Source organism: Xiphias gladius, chromosome 4, assembly GCF_016859285.1.
Source record: "Xiphias gladius isolate SHS-SW01 ecotype Sanya breed wild chromosome 4, ASM1685928v1, whole genome shotgun sequence".
Lineage (NCBI taxonomy): Eukaryota > Metazoa > Chordata > Actinopteri > Istiophoriformes > Xiphiidae > Xiphias > Xiphias gladius.
The window spans coordinates 14,103,646-14,128,542 of NC_053403.1; the positions used below are offsets into that span (position 1 = coordinate 14,103,646).

General features: G+C 41.6%; 1 protein-coding gene across 9 annotated transcripts in view; it reads right to left on the reverse strand.

Annotated features, from left to right (window-relative positions):
• eya4 (EYA transcriptional coactivator and phosphatase 4) overlaps positions 1-22,459 on the reverse strand; it is a 46,179-nt gene extending 23,720 nt beyond the window's left edge. For 7 of the 9 annotated variants that reach the window (XM_040125389.1, XM_040125390.1, XM_040125386.1 and 4 more), the window contains exons 1-2: positions 22,078-22,459; positions 17,984-18,044 (exon numbers count right to left, since the gene is read on the reverse strand). In XM_040125389.1, coding sequence (XP_039981323.1) covers positions 17,984-18,016 — 33 coding nt within the window. In that variant the 5' untranslated portion in view covers positions 18,017-18,044; positions 22,078-22,459. Of the gene's footprint in view, positions 1-2,204; positions 2,408-17,983; positions 18,045-22,077 lie in introns of those variants that run through there. The other 2 variants (XM_040125388.1, XM_040125387.1) reach the window with 2 other exon arrangements.
• Positions 22,460-24,897: the final 2,438 nt, after the last annotated feature.

Here is a 24,897-nt window from a genome sequence, read left to right on the forward strand (position 1 = left end):
GACAGGGTTCAAAGGTTAGTCGGTGCCCTCGTATGGATCACTTTACACACACACGCGCGCGCACACACACAAACACACACACACACGTACAAACACACACACGCACACAAGCCACTTTCATGTCAGGTTTCATGCTTTACCGAAATTTAACAAGGCTGTCAGTCACGGCATCAACAGCATGGCCGTGAGAAACTGCAATCCACATGTAACGCACACGCAGCGCTACATACAGATGCGGGGGTGTGCATGGCCCGCATCCGCGCGCTCACACACACACACACACATGGAAACACACAAGCCCGGCTGTTTCTGTCTCAACATGATCTGTAAAAACACAAGCACACGCAGGCTTTGATCCTGAAAAGCTTTTATCATCGGGCTTCATCCACCGCACACTTTCTCTCACTGTCGACCTCTCTGACTGTCTCACCTCTTTCACTATCTCACCACTTTTATCTTTGTCTATCAGAAATACTTGTTCTGTGTTTTCAATATATACAATACCTTTGTTTTATTTAACCATTTGCATTTTTGTCATTTCTGTTTAACACATACAAATAATCTAAAAAATTTTTTTTTTCTGTCGTGTGCTAAAACTTTTTGACTTAAATTTCATTAAGAGACACTTATACTATATCTGGTACACATCATGTTTTACTATCCAATCGAGACCCATTAAAACTTCACTATTTATGAAAAGCTGTCGGACAGAAATAAAACTATAGAAATCCAAGCGCTCTCTATTCCATCTAGATTACTTGAAAAAAGGAAGTACTGCATTCAGATATTGGGCGTCTTTTAGTATAACACGCACAATTTCATCTCTAACAACAAAACCTCTAAACGCACTCTTAGGTGGCCACGATGGCTGAAATACCCATTTGTGTCACCTGAGCCACTTAAATAGGCAACCTTTGACCTGGCTGGCTGGGTGACCGGTCTAGAACTCAACCTGCCCGGTTCAGGGACTCCCTGAGGGATAAATACAGGTACCAGAGGTAATTAGCACTAATAACAATGATTTATTTAAGGGAATTACACACTGCTATGTTTGTGTTTTTACTTGCTAATGATATTTATCATCTAATGGATGTAATAATAACGTGACCCTAAAAGGCGGTAATAAGAAACAGTAGGGGTGAGACGGAAATAAGCAGAAGCAGTCCTAGATCTGGTCCTAGTTTTGTTTCCTTATTCTCTAATTTTTTTGCTCTTAGCAAGCCCACTCAAGAATATAAAATTTGACATAAAAGAGGCATCAACAAGGTTTTTGTTATTGTTTCTGGCAAACGGCAAAAGCCCTGCGCAGGAAGAGAAAAGGGGGTAGAGAGGGAGAAAGAAGAGGGAAGAATAGCGCAATGTGTTTCTGGTAATAACCCAACCCATCTGCAATGGGACATCCGATACCATGCATAGAGTCGAAGACACACTCACAGCCACATACACAACTGATATATGGACGCTTTGAGAATATCTGCTGGACAAGTTTGACGGTTGTATATGAGGAACGTTTTGATTCATAACCCAATTAAAAAAAAAAAAAAATTCAAATGATGTCTTTGCTATAAACGGAGCAATTCCACTTAAAACACTGCCATAATTTCAAATGCTTGTGAATTGCCATTAATTGTGAATTTTTAACTCATTTTCTGAATTTTGGAAAAAAAATAAAAATAAAAAGACAACAGATGAATGAGATACTTTCCTATAATCCTGCATCTAACCCCAAATGTTGCAAATATAAATATCTAAGAATATCTCATAATGATAATTTATAGTTTCGAAAACAAAAGCTCTGTCTATATAATTTAGAACACAATAAAACTATATTCTTTAAAAAACAAAAACTGTCTGCATTTGTCCTATCTTGAAATATAGTTATAGTCTGAAATAACTACTTAAATTAATGTGAATAATACCTGGCAACAATTGCAGTGCGGTCACCATAGCCTACTAACCTTTTTTTTTTTGAATGCTCTGAATATTCATCCAAATTAATGTCATATCAAATAGTAAATAGCAATATTCATCTATCTTTTACATACAATAGTCAGTAGTGTGACAAGAAAAATAAGATATTAAATACACTAATTGTACAGAAAACACTACAATTGACTGAGTTAAAAATAAAACTAGAGCATGAGTTTGGGCATAAAACACACTTACACACACACTTTCAGACAGAGTTAAAGATCCATTCCTACCTCAGGGTGTAATCAGGTCAGTTAACAGTCCTGTACTTCCACAAAGCATTACAGAGCTGTACGATCCTCCAGCTTCCCGTCAGACACAGGCTTGCTGGTCTCACACACACAAATAGAAACGCACTCAACGCACGCCTCCAGCACGAATACACCTCGGCTCGTCTCTGTCTACCTGCCTCTCAGTTTGTGATCCAGGGGCCACGCTTTTCTTGTTTCTGCTCTACAAGAGAAAACGCATTCTGTTTCTCTTTGCGTCTCTCTCTTTCACTCTGATCAAACATGTAGTGGCTGGAAAAACAAGACAACGCACATAGAATACACTCTTCTCTTCCTCTCTCTCTCCCTCTCTCTCTCTCTGAGGTCAATCCACACACAGCTTCTGTCTTCCTCCAGTATTGGGGAACATTTCACTCGTACTGTTTCCCTCCTCCTCTGCCTCCTCCCCCTCTTTTTCTCTTATCCTCCTCCCCTCTCGTTCTCTCTCTCTCTCTCTCTCTCTTTTGCTCGGCTGTCACTCACTACAGACTCACTTGAGCTTACAATTAAAACCAAACAAATTTTTAAATGTAACAGATGTAGCTTTTGTTGTCTAGGCCCATTCCTCATGTAGAAGAAAACAGAATTCCACATTGCACTGATAGCCTGTGTATGAAAATAATATGGTGAAGAATTTCAAATACGAAACATAACTCAAACAAGTTGGAGCCCCTAAAATCAAATCAAATCCTGCCGATGGCAGCTCTCGGGTGAGTGCTTCCACGAAGCTAAAACGGTAAATGGAGACGTGGTGAGGATGTAATGTCAATGTCTTGCTGTGCAGTACGAAGTACAGGCCAGACCATAAACTTCGCACCATGCCACAACCCCCCCCACCACCACCCCGCCCCCCCTCGGCACCCCTCTGCACAGTGACTCACATGTACACCTGAGCACACACATCCAATCTTTGTTAATTGAAACCACACGGGCCGCACGTGTGTTTCATATATGAAGTGTAGCTGAGCCGGAGGGATTTGTGGGGGTGTAGGGGGTTGCGACATCAACTAGGTGGACTCGTGCACCAACACACACGTAAATCTCCCAGCTGCCTAAGTCTGAAGATGGCACTCTTTCCCTGTCGTCGTCAAGGTGTTACCAGAGGAGGCAGATGCCCAAACACGCACACACAGAGACAAATCACACACAGGCACACACACAGACACACCATGTGTGAAATGATCACACTCATAAACATGCTTTAACCAGGCCAGCACCAATTTCCAACTCTTCTCCAAAACCTCACCAGATCGTCCCCCATACTAACAAAATGTTAAAGGGTCAGTGCACTCAAACTACAAAATAATGTATCCGTGCCATTTATTCAGCTAGGTTTTGAGACTAGACATTTCTGCCTCCGCCCCAGTACGTGAGTGGTGGTGAGTACATTTCCATTTGTGGCGCTCACAGCTTTGAAACTTTTAGTAAAAAAAAACAAAACAACGGCAACATGTCTAAAAGAAACAGTCAGAGTTAATCAGGATAATCCACAGACCTCACTATGAAGAGTTTTCATTGGAACTACTTTCTACTCATGAAAACTGTCGCCTGTGTGTCAGTCAAGGCTGGACTATGTCTGTTACTAGTTGTGGAAATCCTCTTAGAGTTATCATCCAGACTTTCAAAAGTGCATCCGAGCATTCCGTAGCATAACATTTAGTATTGTACATCAAAATAAAAAACCTGTCGTGCTATTCTGCTAACGGGCACCTGGCAGAGTGCATCTTGTATTGATGGAATTTGCTGATCTAAACATCAATGTCACTTTACTAAGTTTGTTGGTAAATTCCAAAAGTCACTTAGGCGACACTATGAGTCAAGGAAAATGTCAGTCAGTAATAATTTAAAACAACGTGAATTTCCTTTTCATTTTTGTATCGCATCTTTAAATACAATGAATGTCATCATGTGTCAATCAATTTCCACAGAGCCGGGATATTAGGGCCCGCGCAGCTTGGGGAGTTGTGGAGGTATACTTTACGGCCAGGGTCTCAAAACTCAGTTGGCAGACAAACCCAGACATGTCTGTCAGGCTAGATACCGCTATAATTAAGTGAGAATTTTAATTTGGGTGAACTGACCCTTTTACAACATATGTAGCAGTTTGAACGTTACATTGCGCGTACCGGGCAGCTGACAACAGCTGAGAAGGGTGCCAAATGAGTAGAGGCCTAGAGACCAATTTGGAACACGGCCACTGTCTCCAAGTGTGAACCAGCCACCTTTAACTCAGTCACCATGGCGACAGCATGCGGCCCTGTCCCACAGCATTTATCCCCCAAACCCCATATTAACATCTTGATTGATAGACTGTCTGCGGACCTGTGTGCACACATCAGTGCAAATATCTGTTGCGATACGTGCACGCCGTATGCACGTACATGCGCTCCTGTGCGTGTCCTGGGTTTGAGAGTGTACGTGGAGGACTAGCTGTCAGAACAGATTAGGGTCTTGCCAAATCGCTTGACAACTCAAGCACTTTATTATTAGCCAGATAGGACCCCATCGGGAGGGGGTCGTCCAAAAACATCCCCGATGAAATGTTTTCACTCAAGTGGAGAAGGGAGCAGGGGAAGTGTCCCAAAACATGCCTGATGAAATACAGAAAAAAAAAAAGGGGGAAAAAGAGAAAGAAAACAAAAACAGTAGCATTGCATGGGCACATCAGAGCAGTGAACTGAGCAAAGGAAGCAGGTACTATATTAGATAGCTAAATGACAGGTCTTGGCTTTGGTTTTTGTTGACTTTAGGAGTGTTTTAAAAGTGTCTGACAGAGGTGCCTTGCTCCCTTTTAAGAGCCCCTCGAGTACAACTTTGTTCTTCAAGAGGAACAACAGCAGTTTATCTTCCCCTCAGTGGACAGTAAGACAGACGGAGAAAGACCTATCCTCTTTATCTCATTTGCCTTGTTGTTGGTTCTCTTCATTTATTATGAAGTGAGATTTTTAGGTTCTTTTTTATTGTATTTATTTAGCGCATTTTAAATTATTTTACAACTAATAAAATGTGACCTTAGAGGAGTGGTTTGACATTTTGGCTAATATTCTATATCGCTTTCAGAGGATCAAAACCAGTCTCATGGCTGTATAGTAACCATGAATCTCATAATATGAAGCTCTGAATCCGTACACCAGTATCTCTAAAGCTCACTAATTTATGCATTATATCTAGTTTGTTTAACTTGCACAAAAACCGAAGTGTAAAAATAAAAAGTTGTCATTTTACCAAAGCCAGGCTAGCGGTTTCCCTCAGTTTCCAGTCATTATGCTAAGCTAAGCTAACTAGCTGCTTGCTGTAGTTTAATATCATCCATCATATTGACATGAGAGTGGTACTGACCTTTTCATCTAACTCTTGGCAACGCGAACAAACTCATCTCCCAAAATGTTGAATTATTCCTTTTTTTTTTTTTTAAAGTTTTTAACTTAAAAAAAAATAATAAAAAAGTTAGGATCAGACGAAGAAATGTGCTTTGGTAGCTAAAAGGACTCAAAGAGAGAAGCTATTTCAAAAAGTCTTTCTCTCTCACACACACACACACACACACGCACACGCACCTGTGCAACGTGATCCAGCCATCCCTGTCTCTGACATTGGCTGGTGTGTGTCGACCACAAAACACACTCATGAAGGATGTTACTCACCACACAAACACGTCATCCATCTCCATCTATCCTCCACATTCTCTCTCTCTCTTTCACACACAAACACACACACACACACACACACACACACACACACACACACACACACACACACACACACACACACACACACACACACAGAGTCCCACCCGTTTACCTGTCCCCTGCTCAAAGCTCTCTGCTCTCCCCATTTGTATGAGTGGTTATCGGTGTGGTAACTCAATCCCCTTCCTTTCATGTAAAATACATTGTGCCGAGCCTCCTCCCTCCCTCCTCCACTCCTCCTCCACCCCCCAGTTCCCCCAGCCTGGGGAGGTGTAAAACTATCCCTCTCTTTATGCCTCCAAAAATGCCCCTTTTTCAGGTGTAGTAGGAAGCTATAAAAGAAAAAAAGAAGTGAGGGAGTGAAAGGGAAGAACAGGGTGAGTCTGTGGAGCAGAGAAGAGGTGGAGGAGGAGGAGGAGGAGGTGTATGACTGAAAAGGTACTCTCCCAAAACATCTCTCTCTCTCTCTCTCTGCCTAGGTGTACCTCTCTCTACATGTCTATGCTCACTTGAACCTGCCAAGAGCTGACTGGTGTAGCTCACGATTTGAAGGGCACAGAAATCAAAGTATATTCACACATAGTTTCTTCACCTAAAGTATCACATGTCTTTGAACCTTCGCCCAGGGAGAGAGAAAAAGTACAAAAATAGAGCTAAAACTAGACACTGGCCTCTATGTTGAACCCCCAAGACAATACGAACAATCTGAGAAATGAGAGAACAACATGCAGCACGGTTGCTCCAAGCTATCTAGCACAGAGATGTTACACCAGTCAAGACAATTCCTGCTCACACTGTGGTGTAAATGTGATGTAAAATGAAATTCTGTGTTTTCAAGAAATAGTCATATAGGCATATAACCCCACTCAAAACCATAAACTGTAATTTTTACATTTAGGTTTTTGCACTGATTAAACAAATTGACATAACGTGTTAATGGACTTTAGACATGCTGGTTGGGGGACTTCTTTCTCTCTCTTTTTTTATACCTTCGCACAGAGCCAGGCTAGCTGTTTCCATCTGTTTCCAGCATTTATGCCAAGCTAAGGTAAGAATCTCTCCTGGCTGTAGCTTTAGATTTAGCATACAGAAATGAGAGGGGTATCAGTCCTCTCACGCAACACTTGGAATGAAAGCCAATAAGCCTATTTTCCATTCTGTCAAATTCTTCCTTTAATATGAGGCTAAAGTAAAGGCTAAAGAAGCAATGACAAGGGGGAGAACGGTGAGCTGCTACCTTGAATATAGACAAGTCTGGAACGGAAGTACACAGGCAAACATTACTGCGGTGGCACCTCAGGATCTGCCCAACAGATCCAGTAGAACTGGTCTTATGCTTAAAATATAGCCTTTTAAGAGAGACAAATTAAGATAAAGCTTAGAATCTTCAAAAGTATAACTTGCCAACAAAATTTAGCTCAGTTTTAACAGTGAGTGAGACATCATTTCTGATATCAGCTGCTCCAGCAACAAACTGAGACTTTGGGGGAAAAAAAGGAAAGTAACAGCCTGAAGCCTCTTCTCCATGAAATCAATTTTTACCTTCCTAAATCATTCTTAGATCTCCTGGTTTCGATCGCATTCTTAGAGACTTGCTGAAGACCAGTGTTGGGCAAGTTATTTGAAAACTGTATTCTATTACCCATTACACGTTAGTCATTCAAAAAGTTATTATGTTATGTTACTAATTACTCACTACACTACTTGCTACTTTAAAAAGTAGTCTCATTACTGTAAGCTATTACTAAGTAATACATTACTGTCCAGCACTGCCAACGACAGATCGACTGCTAAAGACTGAGTGGTCTGCCTACATCGGGCCAATGGTGAGCCCCTACCCCGCATCTCTTGCTGGCTTGGTACTATGTTTCCTGGCTGAAATTCGACTTTTACAGTATCACGTGTTTCTGATTTTTATTAATTGATGCAATTCTTCTGCTGACAAGGCAAGGAGTCATGGAGTTTGATGATTTCAATTATAAGCTAGCAAGTTAGTCCTGCTGGATTTAGGGTCATCTTTAAAAATAACTTCTTGTGTTTTCATCTGTGCGTATTTATGGCCAAACAAATGATGCAAGGTGTGGTCAGTGCACCTCACTAATTATAAAATCCCGAAGATTATTTTAATCTAATTGTGAATACACGTTTGGGGAGGAGGAGCAGTAGAGGAGAACAGTAACTAAGGCTGCTCTCCATCCTGCCTGCCATCCTGGTGGTCTTCATAGCTGCCTTTTAAATTGGCTCCTCATTGTCTCGGAGAGTGAGGGGATCACAGACATGATTTAATGCAGCTTTACTCACTGGAGACAAATGAAAAGTCACTGATGGATGCGTGTGTATGTACGTGTGTGTGCAGGCCGGTTCTGCGCTGTTAATTGTGAAGCGTTTGGCCTCGACTGCCCCTGCTCAGCTAATCTGATGAGAGTGATTAAAAAAACAACTGGGAGAAACCTAAACCAGTCCATGGCTGACCAGGCACACAAACACACACACACATACACACACACACACACACTCACACACACACACACACACACACACACACACACACACACACACACACACACACACACACACTCTCTCTGGCCATCACTCTAGTCAGTGGCACAGAAACACACTCAAGAACACACAGCTCAGCATGAAATGTCTAAAGATACAACATGCATCAGTAGAAAGAAAGTCAGAGACTGGGACAGACAACTGCACAGTGAACTGAATGGATAAGCGTAGTGCTGAAATAGTTAGTTGATTAATCATAAACATTTCTATATAGACAAAAAGGTTAATCAATTTCTTCAGCAGCCCTAAATAATTGATCTGAACGACTCAATATGTGGGTCAATACATGACTCCTAGCGCCATGCTGCATGACGAGTATGAGTCATAGCACAAGGGCAGGCAGAGATAAGTCTCCAAGGTAGACGTTGTCACATTATATAGGATATAATATTACAGATATGTCCTCATCCTATTAACTTATACCTGTTTGTTCACAATGGTAATTAAAGTTAAGGCTCGATTTACAATGGAAGCAAAAGAATATTAGATTATTAGAAAAAGATATTTAGAACAAATCCATCTTTAAGCAATTTTAAAAAGGCCCAACAAGCAGCAGCTTAGAGGTGGTCATTACAGACTCTTGCTGTGAAGCCAAGTGCATCTGAGGGTTGCAAATAAACTAAGTATGTCAGGCTGAATTCTGGGGAAATGAAAATAAAATGATACATAAGACATCTAGAATATTTCTATTTGATAAAATAATGAAATGGTGCAGCCACAAAAAATGAAGAGATTTAACGAGACTATGCATATGAATGAGTGTTCAAAACCTCACAGCTTTTTAGGCGGAAATAAAGGGGGAGAACAGGATGCTATACTTCTCAGAGAATTTTTGTCCTGTTTCAACAGATGGCTAAATGTCTTCTCCGCGCTGTGTCATTATCATCTGTAACAGCAACAAACTGAGACTCTGGGGGAAAAAAAGGAAAATCTCTGCTCCATGAAAGCAACAGGGCCGACCAGGGGTCGCTAAAGACCGAGCAGTCTGCTTACACAGGGCCAGTGGTGAGCCGCTATCCCACATATTTCTTACTGGCTTGATGCTACGCCTTCTGGCCGAAATTCCACTTTTACAGTATCGTGTTTATGATTTTTATTAAATGATTACAAGACAAGGAGTTTGATCACTTCAAGGATACATTTTTAAGGGAAAATAAAAGGGGAGAAAAAGATGTTAAAGGGTTAAGACAGAAGGTTTTTGAAAAACATCCACTGGTTTTTATATGGACTCCATGTTTTGCGGCAGAATTCAGCTTGATGAAATGGAGAGTAGAGTGAGTGGACTACAACAGTAAGAGCTCCTCTCTGCTGCTGTGTGAGACCTGAAGAAACACAACACCATCCTCCTGCACCCCCTCCTTCACCCTTCCTCATCCCCAACCCGACCGCAGCTACCGCACCGCCCCCCTGCTCAGTCTCCATACCGCAGCCTTTCCCCTCTGAATGCACCCACCCACCCCCCGAGCACCTCTACATCCCAATCAGTGACGTGCGTGTGTGTGTGTGTGTGTGTGCATCAGGAAACAGATCAGGTAAGACAGCAAAGAACTGAAAAGCAAAAAGTGCACATGAAAGTGTTTTGTGCGTCTAATTCTAAGAAAGTCTGAGTGTCCACTGTGGTCATAACTGGAGTGTGTGTGTGTGTGTGTGTGTGTGTGAGTGTGTTTGTGAGCCTGTGTGTGTAAGTGCGTGTCTGTGGTGGCAGCAGCATCAATAATTAAAGCTAATCTCATTAGGCCTGAGATCCTTTTCAGACGCTTTTAATTAAATGATGAATGGCCTCCCAGCTGCCTGTTAAATAATGCTGCTCATGACATCACAGCGTGTGTCTGCATGTGAGAGGTACAACATAAGGTAGATATCCTCGAAAAAAGACACATGGAGAGACATTCAGCAGACAGATAGGTATGCTCTCGCACACACACATGCCATCTGCTCTCAGATCCAATATGCAGCCGATTATTAGAAGTTACTGCCGCCCTGCGCCCTGAGGAGTGAACACGAGTTGAATGTCTCAGAAGTCGCAAGCTGTTCCATCATACCAGGCCTTGAAACACTTCATATCACCTTCCTAATAAAATCACTCACAATACCATATGCCTGCGAAGAGGGAAGGCAGATTGAGGGAGAAGAGGACGTACAGTATGTAAGTGTGAAAAAGAAAAGAGGGAAGGGCAGGGAGTCCAAAAAGGGGCAGCGAAGAGCTCCTGGGTGGAAGAAAGATGAAGATAAGGGAAGACAAAGAGGGAGAGACCACAGGCCAAATTACAGAATGGGAGCAACAGGTAAAGCAGAGGACAGGTAAAGGTGCCAAAGCGCCCCAGGCTCCAGCATAGACCTGGCTATGAGAAAACTCATAATCCCTTCTGTTTCTCATCCCCCTCTGCTTCGTGCAGCCCCCCCCGGTCTCTGGCAGGCTCTGTATCAGATTGCTGACTTCACAATAGGCCCTGAATCATCACTCTAGCCAGAGACACACAGGGAGAGACGGAGAGGCGGGCAGGCTGGCGGAGAAAGAGAAGGTGGGACAGACAGGTAGCGAGAGACAGGAAGACAGACAGAAAGAATCAAGGACAGGGAGAGTAAAATGTGTCTCTCTGGACATCAATGCCAGTTATGTCCAGTTCAAACATGGTTACATGGACAGATGTGCTTCCTTAGGAAATTTTAAAAACACCAACACATAAATCTAACACAAATTGAAAATAAAAAGGCAAATTTGAAATGTTCTCAATGTTGCTTGAAAGCTTGCACAATGCATTATTCTTTCTATTACACTATATGTTGTGCTGTAGCTTTTATCCTTTTACAACCTATTGTTCCAACTGCGAGGTGCTAGTACTATGTAGAACTTTCACACACTGCTAATAATATTCCAAAAAAATGTTTATATATGAATACTATTATTGAAGACCTAATTTATTGACAGAATTGACTCTGTGTAAAAAGGATCCTTTTCAAAGCACATCAGCATTTAACTAAAACAATATAATTAAAAAAAAAAAAAAAAGATGTCTCCCTACCTTCAAAGCAGTCTGGCAGTCCAGCAATATACGAAATCCTTGAAAAACTTTATGTCTAAATTCTTTGCAAGGGTCTAATGAACTTAAACAATACATTTGTTCTAATTTAGGCAGATAACCCCCAAAAGGGGGGTGGGTGTTTGAGCGTTAATGTTATTCAAATTAACGATGCACTGATCCGATTCATTGGATATAACTTTTTTAGAACTACAGCAGTCCCTGACCTCATGTTACATTACATAAAATTTGATTTTAAATTTGGGGAAAAAAAGAGCACTTATGTCAGATCACTGCCCAGTATCGGAGGATACCCTACGTTGAGGAATCCAAATCGGTAACAGGAGAGAGAAAGTTGGATTGGTGCATCTATAAAGCAGATTCCTATAAGGCAAATTCAACCGAGGCAATTATCTGGAAGACAGATTTTGTGCAAGTCTAAAGTACTGCTTAGACAATTTGTCAATTAATCGATTACTTGATCAATGGCAACTGGTTGACAATGATTTTGATGATCTATTGATTGATTTATTGTTCATTTATCAAGCACAAATGCCAAACATTGGCTGGTTCCCGAAAATATCCTGCTTTTCTGTTTTGTTTTGTTTTGTTTTTTCTGTTTCTAACATTGTTAATTAAATATCTTTGGGTTTTGGACGGATGCTCAGACAAAAGAAGAAATTTGAGGTTTACACTTTTAAGATTGTGTGCATTTTGTAGACTAACTTGATCTATATAATTATCCAGCAGGAAATTTAGTTTGCAGCCAGGCATTAAACACATAAGTCACAAGAACACAACAATCTATGGCAAAGACATAAAAGAAAAAAAATATATACAGTATGTGTATTTGAAAAAAAAGGAAATACTTAAAAGATAATGAATATTAGTCATCAGTAGCAGCTCTAGTGTGTAGTATTAAGGCAGTCAGTACCGAGACCCAGGTCACAGCCCACCTGGCCTCGGTGACCTCTCTGCTACCTCTCTGAATCTGCGCTGCAGAGAGAGAAATCCAATCTCCCAGCAGAGCAGCAGAGGAAGTTCTCGCGGCAGGCAGGGCGGGCAGGGCAGGCAGGTTCCTCCATAACCAAAGCACAATTGTTGCAATTTCATTTCCTTCCCAGCAAAATGAGGAAATATGCTCCTTTTTTTGTAACCAATGGCAGATGAGCAGACCAGAGCGAATAAAAGGTGGGCTGTGCTATCAAGGGCTCTATTTATGGAATTTAATGGGAACAAAGAATAAAATGTTTTACTACTTTACCCAGGACTCCAGTTCATGTAATGTCATTTTTGGAGGAGTTTGAATTCAGTGTTGTCGTTTCTTTAAGAATCAACTCCATCATGTTAAAACGTTCAGTAGAGAGAAACGTAACATCTGCCAATAATGTGATTTTCCTTGAAAACTCTGAGTAATCAATAAAATGAGGAATCTTGGCATGACATATTATGCACTGATTGACTTCCACTAAACAATCATGGTCACAATATGAGACAGTCTCCACTCAGATGACCTCATTCGTCCCACACCACAGAAAGTATATGCGTATAACAGAGAAAGAAACACCTACACACACACACACACATATACTCTCACACAGACACACACAGTAGACACTCCAGCACACATATCATGTGGTTTCCTGTCTGGTGCGTTCCTCTAGAAAGCCCACGCTGGTTGCTCTGGGTTTCTAGATGGATTCTCCAGTCTGTTTGGGGGGTTTGACTCCGTCAGACTGTGACTGGCTTACAGGCCGTCTGTGACCCGCTGACCTCACACCTTGCTGGCTTTCCCTGGCTGGCCCGGCTCTCACTCAGCTCTCTTAAATATGACTTATGAATGATCTTTATCAAGGCAAGAACTGAATAGGCTTTGGTGAAAGACAGATGTTTTGGTTGTTTCGTGCTTCTTAAATAAAAGCAATGTCAAAACAATGGCTGTAGAAGTTGTTGTTCCATTTTTCACATGAAAGTAAGATCCTTTATCTATGGTATTCACTTTCCAGTTTCCAACATTCAGCATAGTTTTTGAAGAGGACAACAATCATCACTTCACTATGTGGGTAAATCTAATACTTTGCTAAATTCTGGTAAGCCAGAGACCATTACACTGCAAAAAAAAATCTAAATATTGAAGGACTAACTGGACATGTTGGGAAATGTGTTTTATTCGCTGTCTTATTGAAAGTTGGATGAGATGATCTGTGCCACCCTCATGTTTGTCTCCTGATGCAGTCAGCAGCCTCTTTGCTTGTCTTAGCTTAAATAGCCCTGGTCCTGCCCGAAGGCGGAATAATCAGCCTACCACCACCTTTACAGCTAATTGATTAAGTCACTATCCCCCAGGTTGGACAGAACCACGCTAGCCGTTTCCCCTCTGCTTTTAGTCTTTATGCTAAGCTAAGCTAACCAGCTGCTGGCTGTCGCCTTATACCGTTTTTACCACTGGTATGGTTGTATCGATCTTCTCATCTAACTGGGACTCCACTTCAAAAGCAAGAGGTGAGTGGCGTGTAAGGGTTATTGAAGGATTCTGTCGTTTCAGGCCGCACCACCTTTGACCTCCGTCCGGGTGTCTCCATCCTCAGAGACAATGGTCCTGTCAGCAGACGCTCCAGGGGAACTAACAGGACAGTGACCAGACAAACTGTCTTCTCCAGGGTGACTGAAAGCAGACATTTACTGAATGAAAATAGTTCTCACCTAGACTCCATGGGAAGACGTCAGCATCGTTTTTATTTTTTGATTCACGGATTTTTGTGAGGCTCCCAGTTTCGCTCATTACAACTGGATCAATCTTTACAGATACCATTAAGAAGTTCAGATCATATAAACAGTGGGAGATTTGTGTGAACAGCTGTCTGTGGAGATTATTTTTCTCTAAGATTGCCAGAGAAGAAAACAATAGCGTAAAAATGTGGGGGGTCTTGGGATACAGCGTTTTTTTGAACATTCCACATTTTGCTTCCTTTTTTCACTTGTCTGCTTCGCTTTGACTCCATCTCCTCCTTTCCCATAGTTATCTACCATAATGGAATCAAGAATAATGACTTTTATTTCACGAGAATATTAAGTGTCCCAAATCATTTCTTCCTTCAGTACAGCTCAGACGGAGGTGACTAGAAGTTTTAACGGCATACTCTCTCAGTAACACTCAGCTGTCAACTAAACATAAATCTTACAAGAATCACTGTACACTAAGCTGAAATTGAAGTGCTCCTCGGTGCCACAACTAGGATGCCAGCCTACTAGAAGGATGCCAGGGGGGTAGCTGTTACACTCCACACTCCTATGATCTGTCCACATGCCTTGTCGCCGGGCAGATTTTGCAACGACTGTCTATGACGCCAATGCAATCTTGGCAATCAGGGTTGGGCTGTGCTCGTATTTAGCTACTGCTGCTGCATGTAACTTTGTGTGAATGTGTCTGTATGGGGTTGTAGGGGTGAAAGAGGGGTGCAACCTGACCCCTTTCCTCCTCTAACTTGGTCTCTCTCTCTCTCTCTGTCTTTCTGTCACACACACACACACACACACACGCACGCACGCACGCACGCACGCACGCACACACACACACACACACACACACACACACACACACACACACACACACACAGAGACTGGGACAGCTGCCATACTCGGGGCCTCTCCCAGCGCACCAGAGGAAAAGGCTACGTCTAAAAGAACCTTTTTTCCCCTCTTTTTTCATCCCCCTCCTCCATCTCTCTCACTTTTTTCTTCTGGTGGTCATACATTTAAATCCTGCAAAGATCCCTGGGGTCAACAAACACCGCCGCTCCCCCCGTCTCTCACTGCTTCCTCCACTAGCCAACAGACGGGAGACTTCAATCAGGGCTCTGTTGGATGAAGAGCCATTGAGGGACATCTCATAGAGCATCATACAGAAACAACAACAACAACAACAACAAAAACAGTTATCACCTTTTCTCCAAAGCTAAAAAAGTATGTGACAACAGGTGGAGTGAGACACTTAAACAAGCTAAAAGTAGCATTACTGGGCTAAGCACTGTTGGCCCTGCTGCAGACTCCCTGAGGACTCCAGACGGCAGGCTGGCCTTCGGCAAGCAGGCGGCCAGAGAGGACGCCTGACCATAACCCAGATGAGGTGCGATGGATGTGGTGGGAAAAGGGCGGGTTGGTGGAAGTAAGGGACAGAGGGGGCTTTAAAGGGTAAAGGGGAGGGGTGGGGGTATCAGGTATCAACAGACAACTCCCCGAAACTTTGTGTGTGAGGTCTGCGCTGTTTTCTTAGTCACCCGAGACACGCCTATTTCAATGAAGTGGTGTGAGGAAAGAATTAGCCACTTTCAGTTTAAAAATTAAACAAGAGGAAAACATTCACAGGAAATGAATTACAATTACTGAATCCATTTACAAATTAAAACCCTCATTTTCAATTGAAGTCAAATTAAATTTGCAAACGCTGTCATTTGTACTTTTTTTTATTAGAGGTTCAGCAGTAATCAAAATGAGACAAAAAGTACAAATGTGCAAATACAATTTCAGCTAAAAAGTAATTTGACAAACCTTGAAACTGAGCACGACGACATATTTACCATGTACAATACTGACATTCTTGTATGATATGAATATCATTTTGGATCTGGTTATGGTATAGGCTGCACAGGCTCCACAGAAAATTAACTGCCAACTATTCTGATAGAGTTCATTGTTTTTAAGATATTTTTGAAGCAGAGATGCCAAATGTTAATTGGTATCTTCTCATTTGTGAGACTTCTTCATCTCTTATACAACTGAACTAAATGTCTTTGTGTTTTGGACTGTTGGTGGGACAAAACAAGACATTTCAATATGTCAACTTGGGGTTTGGGAAAGTTTGATAGGCATTTTTCACTATTTTCAGACATTTTCTGGACTGAAATATTTATTAAATATTGAAATAATCGTTAGTTGCAGCCCTACGTGAGAGCTGTGCTTGGTGAACATTTTCACTTTACGGATTATATTTCCTTATACACTGTGTCACCCTGCCCTACATCAATTTACAGAGAATTATGTCCTCCCCGTTGTCATAATTGAGGGCTGACTAAATCCTGGAAAAACATCTTAGTATAGTGCAAAAGAACACACGCTATTAGACTGAATCCATTTTCAAACTGGAAACTGAGTGTCGCTTATACACTGTATACCCAAAACCTCATCAAATCAGTGATGCCAGATGCTGATTCAAAAATAAATACACAGCAAATAAAATTTAATTGACCAACTATGAGCTTAATATAGTAAACTTGAATATTTCGAGCCAAAAAAGGTAAAGACCAAACATTTCCAGAAGTCACAAATCTGAGCTCTATAAGCTTATAGGTCTGTGTGGTATGATTAAAATCTCTGCCCTTTGCTGCGAGGTCTCATTTCCAACCTGAACAATTAATCAATGTCTTTGAGCCGCAGCTCAAATTCACATTATAAATGATATCAGTACCCTATTTAAAGCAGGTGAAGTAACTGCGGAATATGGACATCAATATTTGATATTTGGATGGCAGCAAGACAAGATGGATGCTCCTCTCTTCCTCTTGCTTTCTTTCTGTCTTTTCCTCCTTTCTGTCTTTCTTTCTTTCTCAGTAATTCCCTGTGTGTTTGCGTTTTTGTGTTCATGTACCGCACAGTATGTGTGAGTGACAGTACTCCACCGGGGTCAGCCCGTAATCTAACCCAGGGTGAGTCTGACAGACCAACACAAAAAGTGGGAGAAAAACAACATACTTCATGTGCTCTGTCCCACTTTGTGCTATTATTACTGTCGAGGCTGGCAGGTCAGAGGGAGAGAGAGAGAGGGAGAGAGAGAAACGGGCCTGATGGAGGAGGAGGAGGAGATGAAATTACACCTGTTCTGGTGGCTGACTAACGACTTTGAAATGCGAGTGGACCTCACTCGCCGCCAAAATCATTTTCCCAACAATACGGCCTGATCTTTAAACAAGCAGAACTGGGACGCTGTGCTGAGGTGAGGCAGAGACAGCCCGCTGTGCTGGGACACTAAGAAACCCTCGGGCTTTGTGTGTTTGTATGTGTGTGTGTGTGTGTGTGTGTTCCTAGGTGCACGATCGAGGTCTAAAAGACATGGGCGTGGAAAAAAACAAGTCGAACTTTCTTAAATTGAGTAAATCAGTAATTGAATTAACTATAAATTCACTTGAATAACACACACCTATGCTCACAAATTTACACCCACAGTCCTCTGCACATTCACACACACGGTTCCTAAATTGATGTCCATGTCCAAGTCTTGTTCATTCTGACTGCTGCCATATGGTTACTGTACCCTCACTGAACCACATCTGCTGTGTGTTACTGCACACACATGGACAGACATGCATTGCTCCATTGCACCCATACCTCAGACTAATTTGGCCGATATAAGGTATACCCCCCTCCACACACACACACAAACACACACACACACACACACATACAGTAGCCTTTAACTCACCATCTGTTCGTTGAGGTCCTGTGAGGCCTCCATGGCTTCTTTGGTTGTGATCCACTGCACGCTTGAGGGGCAAAAAATAAAAAGTAAAATTTGGATCAGTGGATAGAACATGAAAAAGACACCTTTTTTATTTAGCCGTGCACAGGTTTAATGGTAAATGATCACCTGCACTAACTGTTTTGCAGGGATGTTGGTGAACTGAACACCAACAGCCACAGCCACAGCCTTGGGGGTCTGATGGCCAAATTGAATAACTTATCCTCACAATTTGGATGGAGCCATCCATCATACTGTAATAATTTCTTCTTTTTCCCCATGTCTTTGTGCATCTGTTGTTGGGCCCTCTGTCAGTGTGTTTATGTGTGAGCAACAGGAGACTGAAAGAGGGAAGCAGCAGTGTTAACTTCAGCATATCATCTTCAGCCGAGGGTGAAGTGGAGAGATAATTGCAGAAGTAAATATCAACAATGAAAATGGAGAACTGTAAATGATACGGCTGCTTGGCTGGCTCAGGACCACAGACACAGTGGCTGGTGAGCGCACGAAGACAGCGACTGACCCTTTTAATACTAGACAGGAGACAGGTTGGTGCAGGACTATGGAGGGACGCAGAGGCCGAGGGGATTGTCTACAGATTAAGTGAGATAAGATGCTGCGATCAGAAAAATGAAGACAGAAATTACATTGACCTTGTCTTTTTTTTTTTTTTTTGTTACTGTCGTGCAACAAAGGGCCAGCTGAAAACAATGGAAAACAATGCAATCGTCCCAACAGAAAAGCACGAAATGGCTCCTCTCTGCTGTATCGTGCAAAGGCCGTCAGAAAAGTTTGACAGCTGAACAAAAGAGTAGGCTGCAAAGACGCGCACTCTCATGCAAACACAAAAGTCCTTCCCTGTCATTAGATGTGTGGTTCCCACCAAGTGTACTAAGGAGTGCCACTGACCCATTTCCAGCTAGTTTTCCCCACAAAATACACACTTTTATGCATTTGCTCTTTTCTATCTCAGCTTACGTAAATACATTTTTTTCTGCACCTGCACTTTGAGGGAGCAGGAACAAGCTGCAAATGCTGTGCTTTCTGCACAGTGTAATCACGGCTTTCTGTCATACATTTAGCTAAGCCAATCGGGGTATACTATACATCATCATATATCACACACTCCTTTGTGTGATATATTGCATTCACACAAAAGAATGCAACGTGCATATAAGGCACAAAGGAACTGTTTACTCTTCTACAAAGGCTGATCAGTATTTTAAATCAACTTAATGTAAAGTTTGTCTGAAAACATGTGTTACTAACAAGCATTAACATTAAATCGGGGCAATATATGGCTTTTTTTTCATTAGTTCAGTGTGTGTGTGTGTGTGTGTGTGTGTGTGTGTGTGTGTGTGTGTGTGTGTGTGTGTGTGTGTGTGTGCTTGTGCACTGCGGAGTTTTCTGGCTCGATCCTTTAAACTAACTGGCATCCTTTTAATTTTTCATAGCGTTCAGCTCCTCCTCGCCTGAAACTGAAGACAATAATGCGTCTCTCAGGTGAATTGATTTGTGCCCAAGCCTCCCTGACCCCCCCCCCCCTCCTCCTCTCTTTCTCCCTCTCTCACCTTTGTGGAGGGCAGAATCAGCCTTCTATCTGGTTGCATCTCGCTCTCCCCTTCACGATTTATTTTTCTTCAGCAGGGATGTAGTGGACCATGAACACACATAAACTAAAGTTTAGCCATCATTTTATGAGTAGCGAAGGGTTTGTCTGACTTTGGGGACATTAAAGTGTTTAATTTATAGTATATGTGACACCCATAGGGAGTATAAGAGTATTGCAGATTAGAATAGGTTTTTAAAAATATACAGCGGAGTCCAAAAGTCTAAGACCACATTTGAAGCTTTTAAGAATTCTTAATTGTTGTGAATTGCTGAAGACCAAGTGGTTTGCCCACCTATTATGTGTTGAATCCCACCACACATGACTGCCCCGCACGGCCCCAAAACCACCCAGCAGTTACCTGACACTGCACAGGGAATCAATTATGCCTGCCATTTCCTTCACCGTCCCAGATGGGAGAATTACGCTTCTCACTATGACTATTGACAGCGACATAAGAAACACATACGGGACGGCGGAGGAGTAGAAAGTGGACTGCAAGGCCACACTGCGGTAATTTCACGCTATAAAAGCTGAAGAGAGGAGAAATCTGAACAAACCGCAGACTGCCGCTTGCTGGAGAGGCTGTAGTGAAGAAGTCACATGCTAAGTTTGACTCCAACCTTATTGACTTCGCAAATTGATTTTTTAGGTGACAAGGTTTAGGAATTATCTTCCCAAATGTCTTTATTATAAAAATGATAGATGCAAGCTCGCTTCTTCTCTTTTATATCAGTAGCTCTGGGTTTAACTGGGAAACATTTACTATTTTCAGCAGCTTTTCACTGAAGGACGCACATAGACACACACTTTTATCCCTGTGAATAATTGTGCGTGTCACTTTTAAAAATTAAGCATTGTCTTATGTGGGCCAAGTAAACCACAAACATTTCAGCAAAACTATAAAGAGCCAGATATAAAGACAAAATCTATTAAGAGAAATTACCATGAGAGGGTGTGAAGCTTTTCCCTTAATATTAGCACACAATGATAAATTAAACTTTGGCTAAAAGTTTCGCACCCCCCTTTTGCTCCAGGGAAAAACTCTACTGAACTGTTTTTCAATAGAGTTTTTATACTCAATTTATTAAAAGGTAGAGTTTCTGATCATTAGCCTGCAAGAGTAACATAAAATTAATAAAGAACAAAAAGAAAGAAATATAAAATGGGAAGTAAATATGGTGTAAAGGGACAGAATTGAATCAAAAATTCCCCTTCATAAACTGATGTACTTTTCAAACATTTTTTTTTTTTTGAATATGTATTTTTGTAAGACAGTAAACGCCGGTCCTCAGTAGGTAATTCCAATTAATAAAAAAAAACAAAACAAAACAAAAAAGGGCCGAAAAATGAATTTATTTTCAGCCTCCGTGTATCCAGGACTTTATCACTTTCCCAAAAATCTCCACAAAACAAATCCCGTCCACCAGCCTCCTCTCGCGCATTAATGCGGGTTGGTTAAGTACGGGTCCTTAATGTGAAATCTAATCTGTATGGATCACGGCACGGCAGGCCCTATCAGGTTGGGAGCCGGCGCGTAACCTGTCATGTTGTTAGGGGCCGGCCAATAGCCAGGGGCAATTCAAGACCCGAGGGCCCGGCCGGCCGAGGTATACGATTCCTATTTCCCACATATCAAATATAAACACAAACTCCACGTGGGATGAGAGGGGGAGATGGGGAGAAAAAAAAAAAAAAAAAAAGCCGTGGACAACACCGCGAGGGTGGACGGAGGCCGAGCACTGACGGGACGCGGAGGACACTAAAATCCTCCACCAGCCCACTGATGAAATCTGGACGTAAAGATCTGCAAGTCAGAGATCCTCATATGGAAAATAATCATCAGACTAGAGCTAATTTTATTTTTAATCAAGTCACTTTAACATTTTTCTTCCTTAATAAGACCAGTTTCATTTAACACCAGTTTCACAATAATGAGGTTGGTTGAATTCCTATTAATTTACTGCTAGTATCATTCTGTAAAAGTCAAAGTATTTACCTGAAAATCAAAAGCCGGATTAAATCAATTTATCAGCAGAGGATGAAGTTTGGACTCCATCCCAAACTGACTGATTTAAATATTATCTCCTTTGACTTATTAGTGGGCGTGTAACTGCCTTACAACAACAATTTACATAAAGAAATTCATGATATTGTCTTTACTGTCAATCGTGAACTGTTTATAACTCGTTGTCGTAGGGTAAATCTTTTTATTTAAACGAACTCATGTTTTAAATAAGGCTACGCTTTGATCATTATTTCTAAAAAAAAAAAAAAATCACTGAATGAATCAGACTGAATCAAAGTCAATAACTATGACAGCTATCAAGTTATCATCCTCAGACCTCAGCCCCAGACCGCAAACTGTCCCTAATCCGCTCCCTGGCAGGGGGGGGGGACCTCAGATCCTTGACTGTTTGAAAAGTCGAAGAATGAAAAGTGACCATACCTGTGTTAAAACGCTTCTCGTCGCGGCAAGAAATCGGCTCGCAAAAATTTCCCTTCACTTCTCGGAAGCTCTCATGGTCGAATGCAGTGTGTGGTCGCCGCACAGCTCTCCCTGCTGTTTGCAGGCTGCCACTGACTGGACCGACACGCTTCAGCCACTGCTGGCCATTACCAGCAAGACTCAAAAAGAAAAGAAAACAAAACAAAACAAAAAAACAAACAAAACAAAAACACACACACAAAAAAAAAAAAAAACTCAAGCCCGAGTTGTTCAGAGTCGATCAAACAAATTTACAAACTCAAGCGCACGTCCCGGGACTCGGTCTCGGTGACCGAACCGCTCACTTGTGCGGGAAGCGCCATCATTTTTCAGTCCGCGTCCAAGTTTGAGCACCAGGCTGTTCAGACACATTAGACTCAACTTCATTATTGAGCGCCGTGCCGCTGCGCATGCGTCCAGCTGCCTTGCCGACAATATTGGGCAAGTGTCCAAAGGAGTAATGGGGTTCGGAGGGGTGGGGAGGTGTGTGTGTGCGTGTGTGTGTGTGTGTGTGGGGGGTTACCGAAATGACATCCTTATTAATAGTTTGGCCCAAATGACGCGCTCACAGTTTTACTTATCTCATCAGAGCAAAAACAACATGCACCCACTGACCAGCCTGCATGTATCCATCTATCTATCTATCTATCCATGAAATAACAACAAACACACACACACACACACACACACACACACGGTATCAATATTATGTCTGTTTCATGTAACTGTTCCACTTTTGATAACAATCTTTTCTTACCATAACAAAAAAAAGGGGACGCTTATGAACATTCAAAAATGGGTTCATTCCCCAAATTACATTGAACTGATAAATTAAAAAAAATTAAAAAAAAAAAACCCCAAAAACCCACCTTTTTTCATATGGGAACTATTTTCTTAATAGTACCAGAGTTTTAATAAAAACTTGTTCACACTGAGGTCTGTGGATTATCTAGAGTAACGGGGACACTGTGTCTGGGAAGACAGGTTGTTGTCAGGGCTGTAGCCAGGATTTTAGAAATACTGAGGTCAAGAGTCCAAAGTCCCACCCAGAGAAAATTTTGACTAACCAAAAGGAGTTATTCAATACTTCCCCTCTCAACTTTTTCGATATTTATTTAACAGCTGAAACCTATGTTTTTTGTCAATTTAATTTCCCAGCGCAATTGTCTTGATGCTGTTTCAAAACCCTCTCCAAAATACCAGTAATATCCTATAACTCTAGTGGAGAAACCCTACTGTATTTGGATTTATTTCATTTCAATCCAAGTAATTTTTGTTCGGCTTAAAACTGCCATGGGAAAAAATTTATGCTTCAACAAGTATTAAAGAAGAAAATAAACAAAATAAAATAAACAAGGAATAAAGAATTTAAAAAAAAATCAAATCAGTTTAAATCAAAGTCCGTACATAACCCAAAAAGAGATAGAAGATGGAAAAGTTATATGTTTAGGTTACGTCATATTAACTAAAATATGTACAACCTGCAGTTCAAAGGTGGTTTTCTTAATAAGCAACAGGATACTTAGATGAAGTCCGGTCAAATTTAACATGGTCAGAATCAGACTTCAATAATACTGCACTGGTGGATTCAGACTTAGGCAGCTTCTGAGTTCAAATGATGGACGAGCCACCCGAAGAGAGTCATTTGGAAGTATGGAATATAGCTAATACACACATCAGAGCAGACGTGATAGCAAAAATACGACGTTGCGCAGACAGACAGAGGGAAAACATGGTGCTTGTTAATCTGTGTACAGTTATAGACAGAGAACTAAAGAACGATTTTATGCCAACAAAAGCCAGAAAACACGCTGGATCTACGAAAGAAAACAACAAACATAAATCAGAACATCTCAAATAAATCATGTGAGAGTAAAATCAGACAGCACTGTTCCTCAGTGTCCTCACCAAGATGACAGATTTGGCCACGGAGTGTAGTTTATTTGAAAAATTGAATGTTTGTTATGGCTTATGGATTCTGTGACTGTTGGATCCCTCTGGCCTCGGACCAGCGCTCCTTTACTATGCTGTCATTTATTTGGGATGATGATGTCAGCAGCCTCTCGGACTGATCCGTGATTGTTGGTTTAGAGATCCTGCTGACATTCACACGGACAATACACACAAATGCATCTTACATTCTTTCCCCGCTTTCTCTGTCTCTCTCATCCATACAAATGCAGTATTTGTTTATGTGACTCAAAAGGCTTATTGGTAATATTATGGAGAATGAAAAGAGCTAAAGTTTCCCTGGCATCATCCTCTGTACACAAATACTGAAAAAAAAAAAAAAAAAAAAAAAAAATGTTCTTTGCGGCATTGGCTGGCAGGCCCGGAGAGAAAGAGAAAGTCACACACATACTAGCAAAGCAAAATAAAAACAGAGGGAACAGAGAGAAAAAGAAGCTGTCATATTCATCTTCTTCCTTCGGTGCAGTGTTTACCCTCACTCCTTTCATCCTTTCATCTCTCTATCCCTTCATTTTCCTTTTCCATTTGTCTGCTTCATCGGTTGCTGGAGCTGGTCCCAGATGCAGGCTGTAGGAAAACATGGATGCAGTATTCGTAATGTCACCCACACATTAGTGGCTGGATTTTTTTGAAGACTCAGCTTTGGGTTTATCACTTGCCACTGTCTTGTCAGTTACGAAGGAGCAAGACAAATCAAGTGAGGTTGGAGCTGAGGCTAGGTTGACGTTGAGGATCCCCTCTAAATTACACAACCAGATACCTTGTTTGTCCATGCCCCGCTAGGACGACACATACGAGTTTTACGATGTG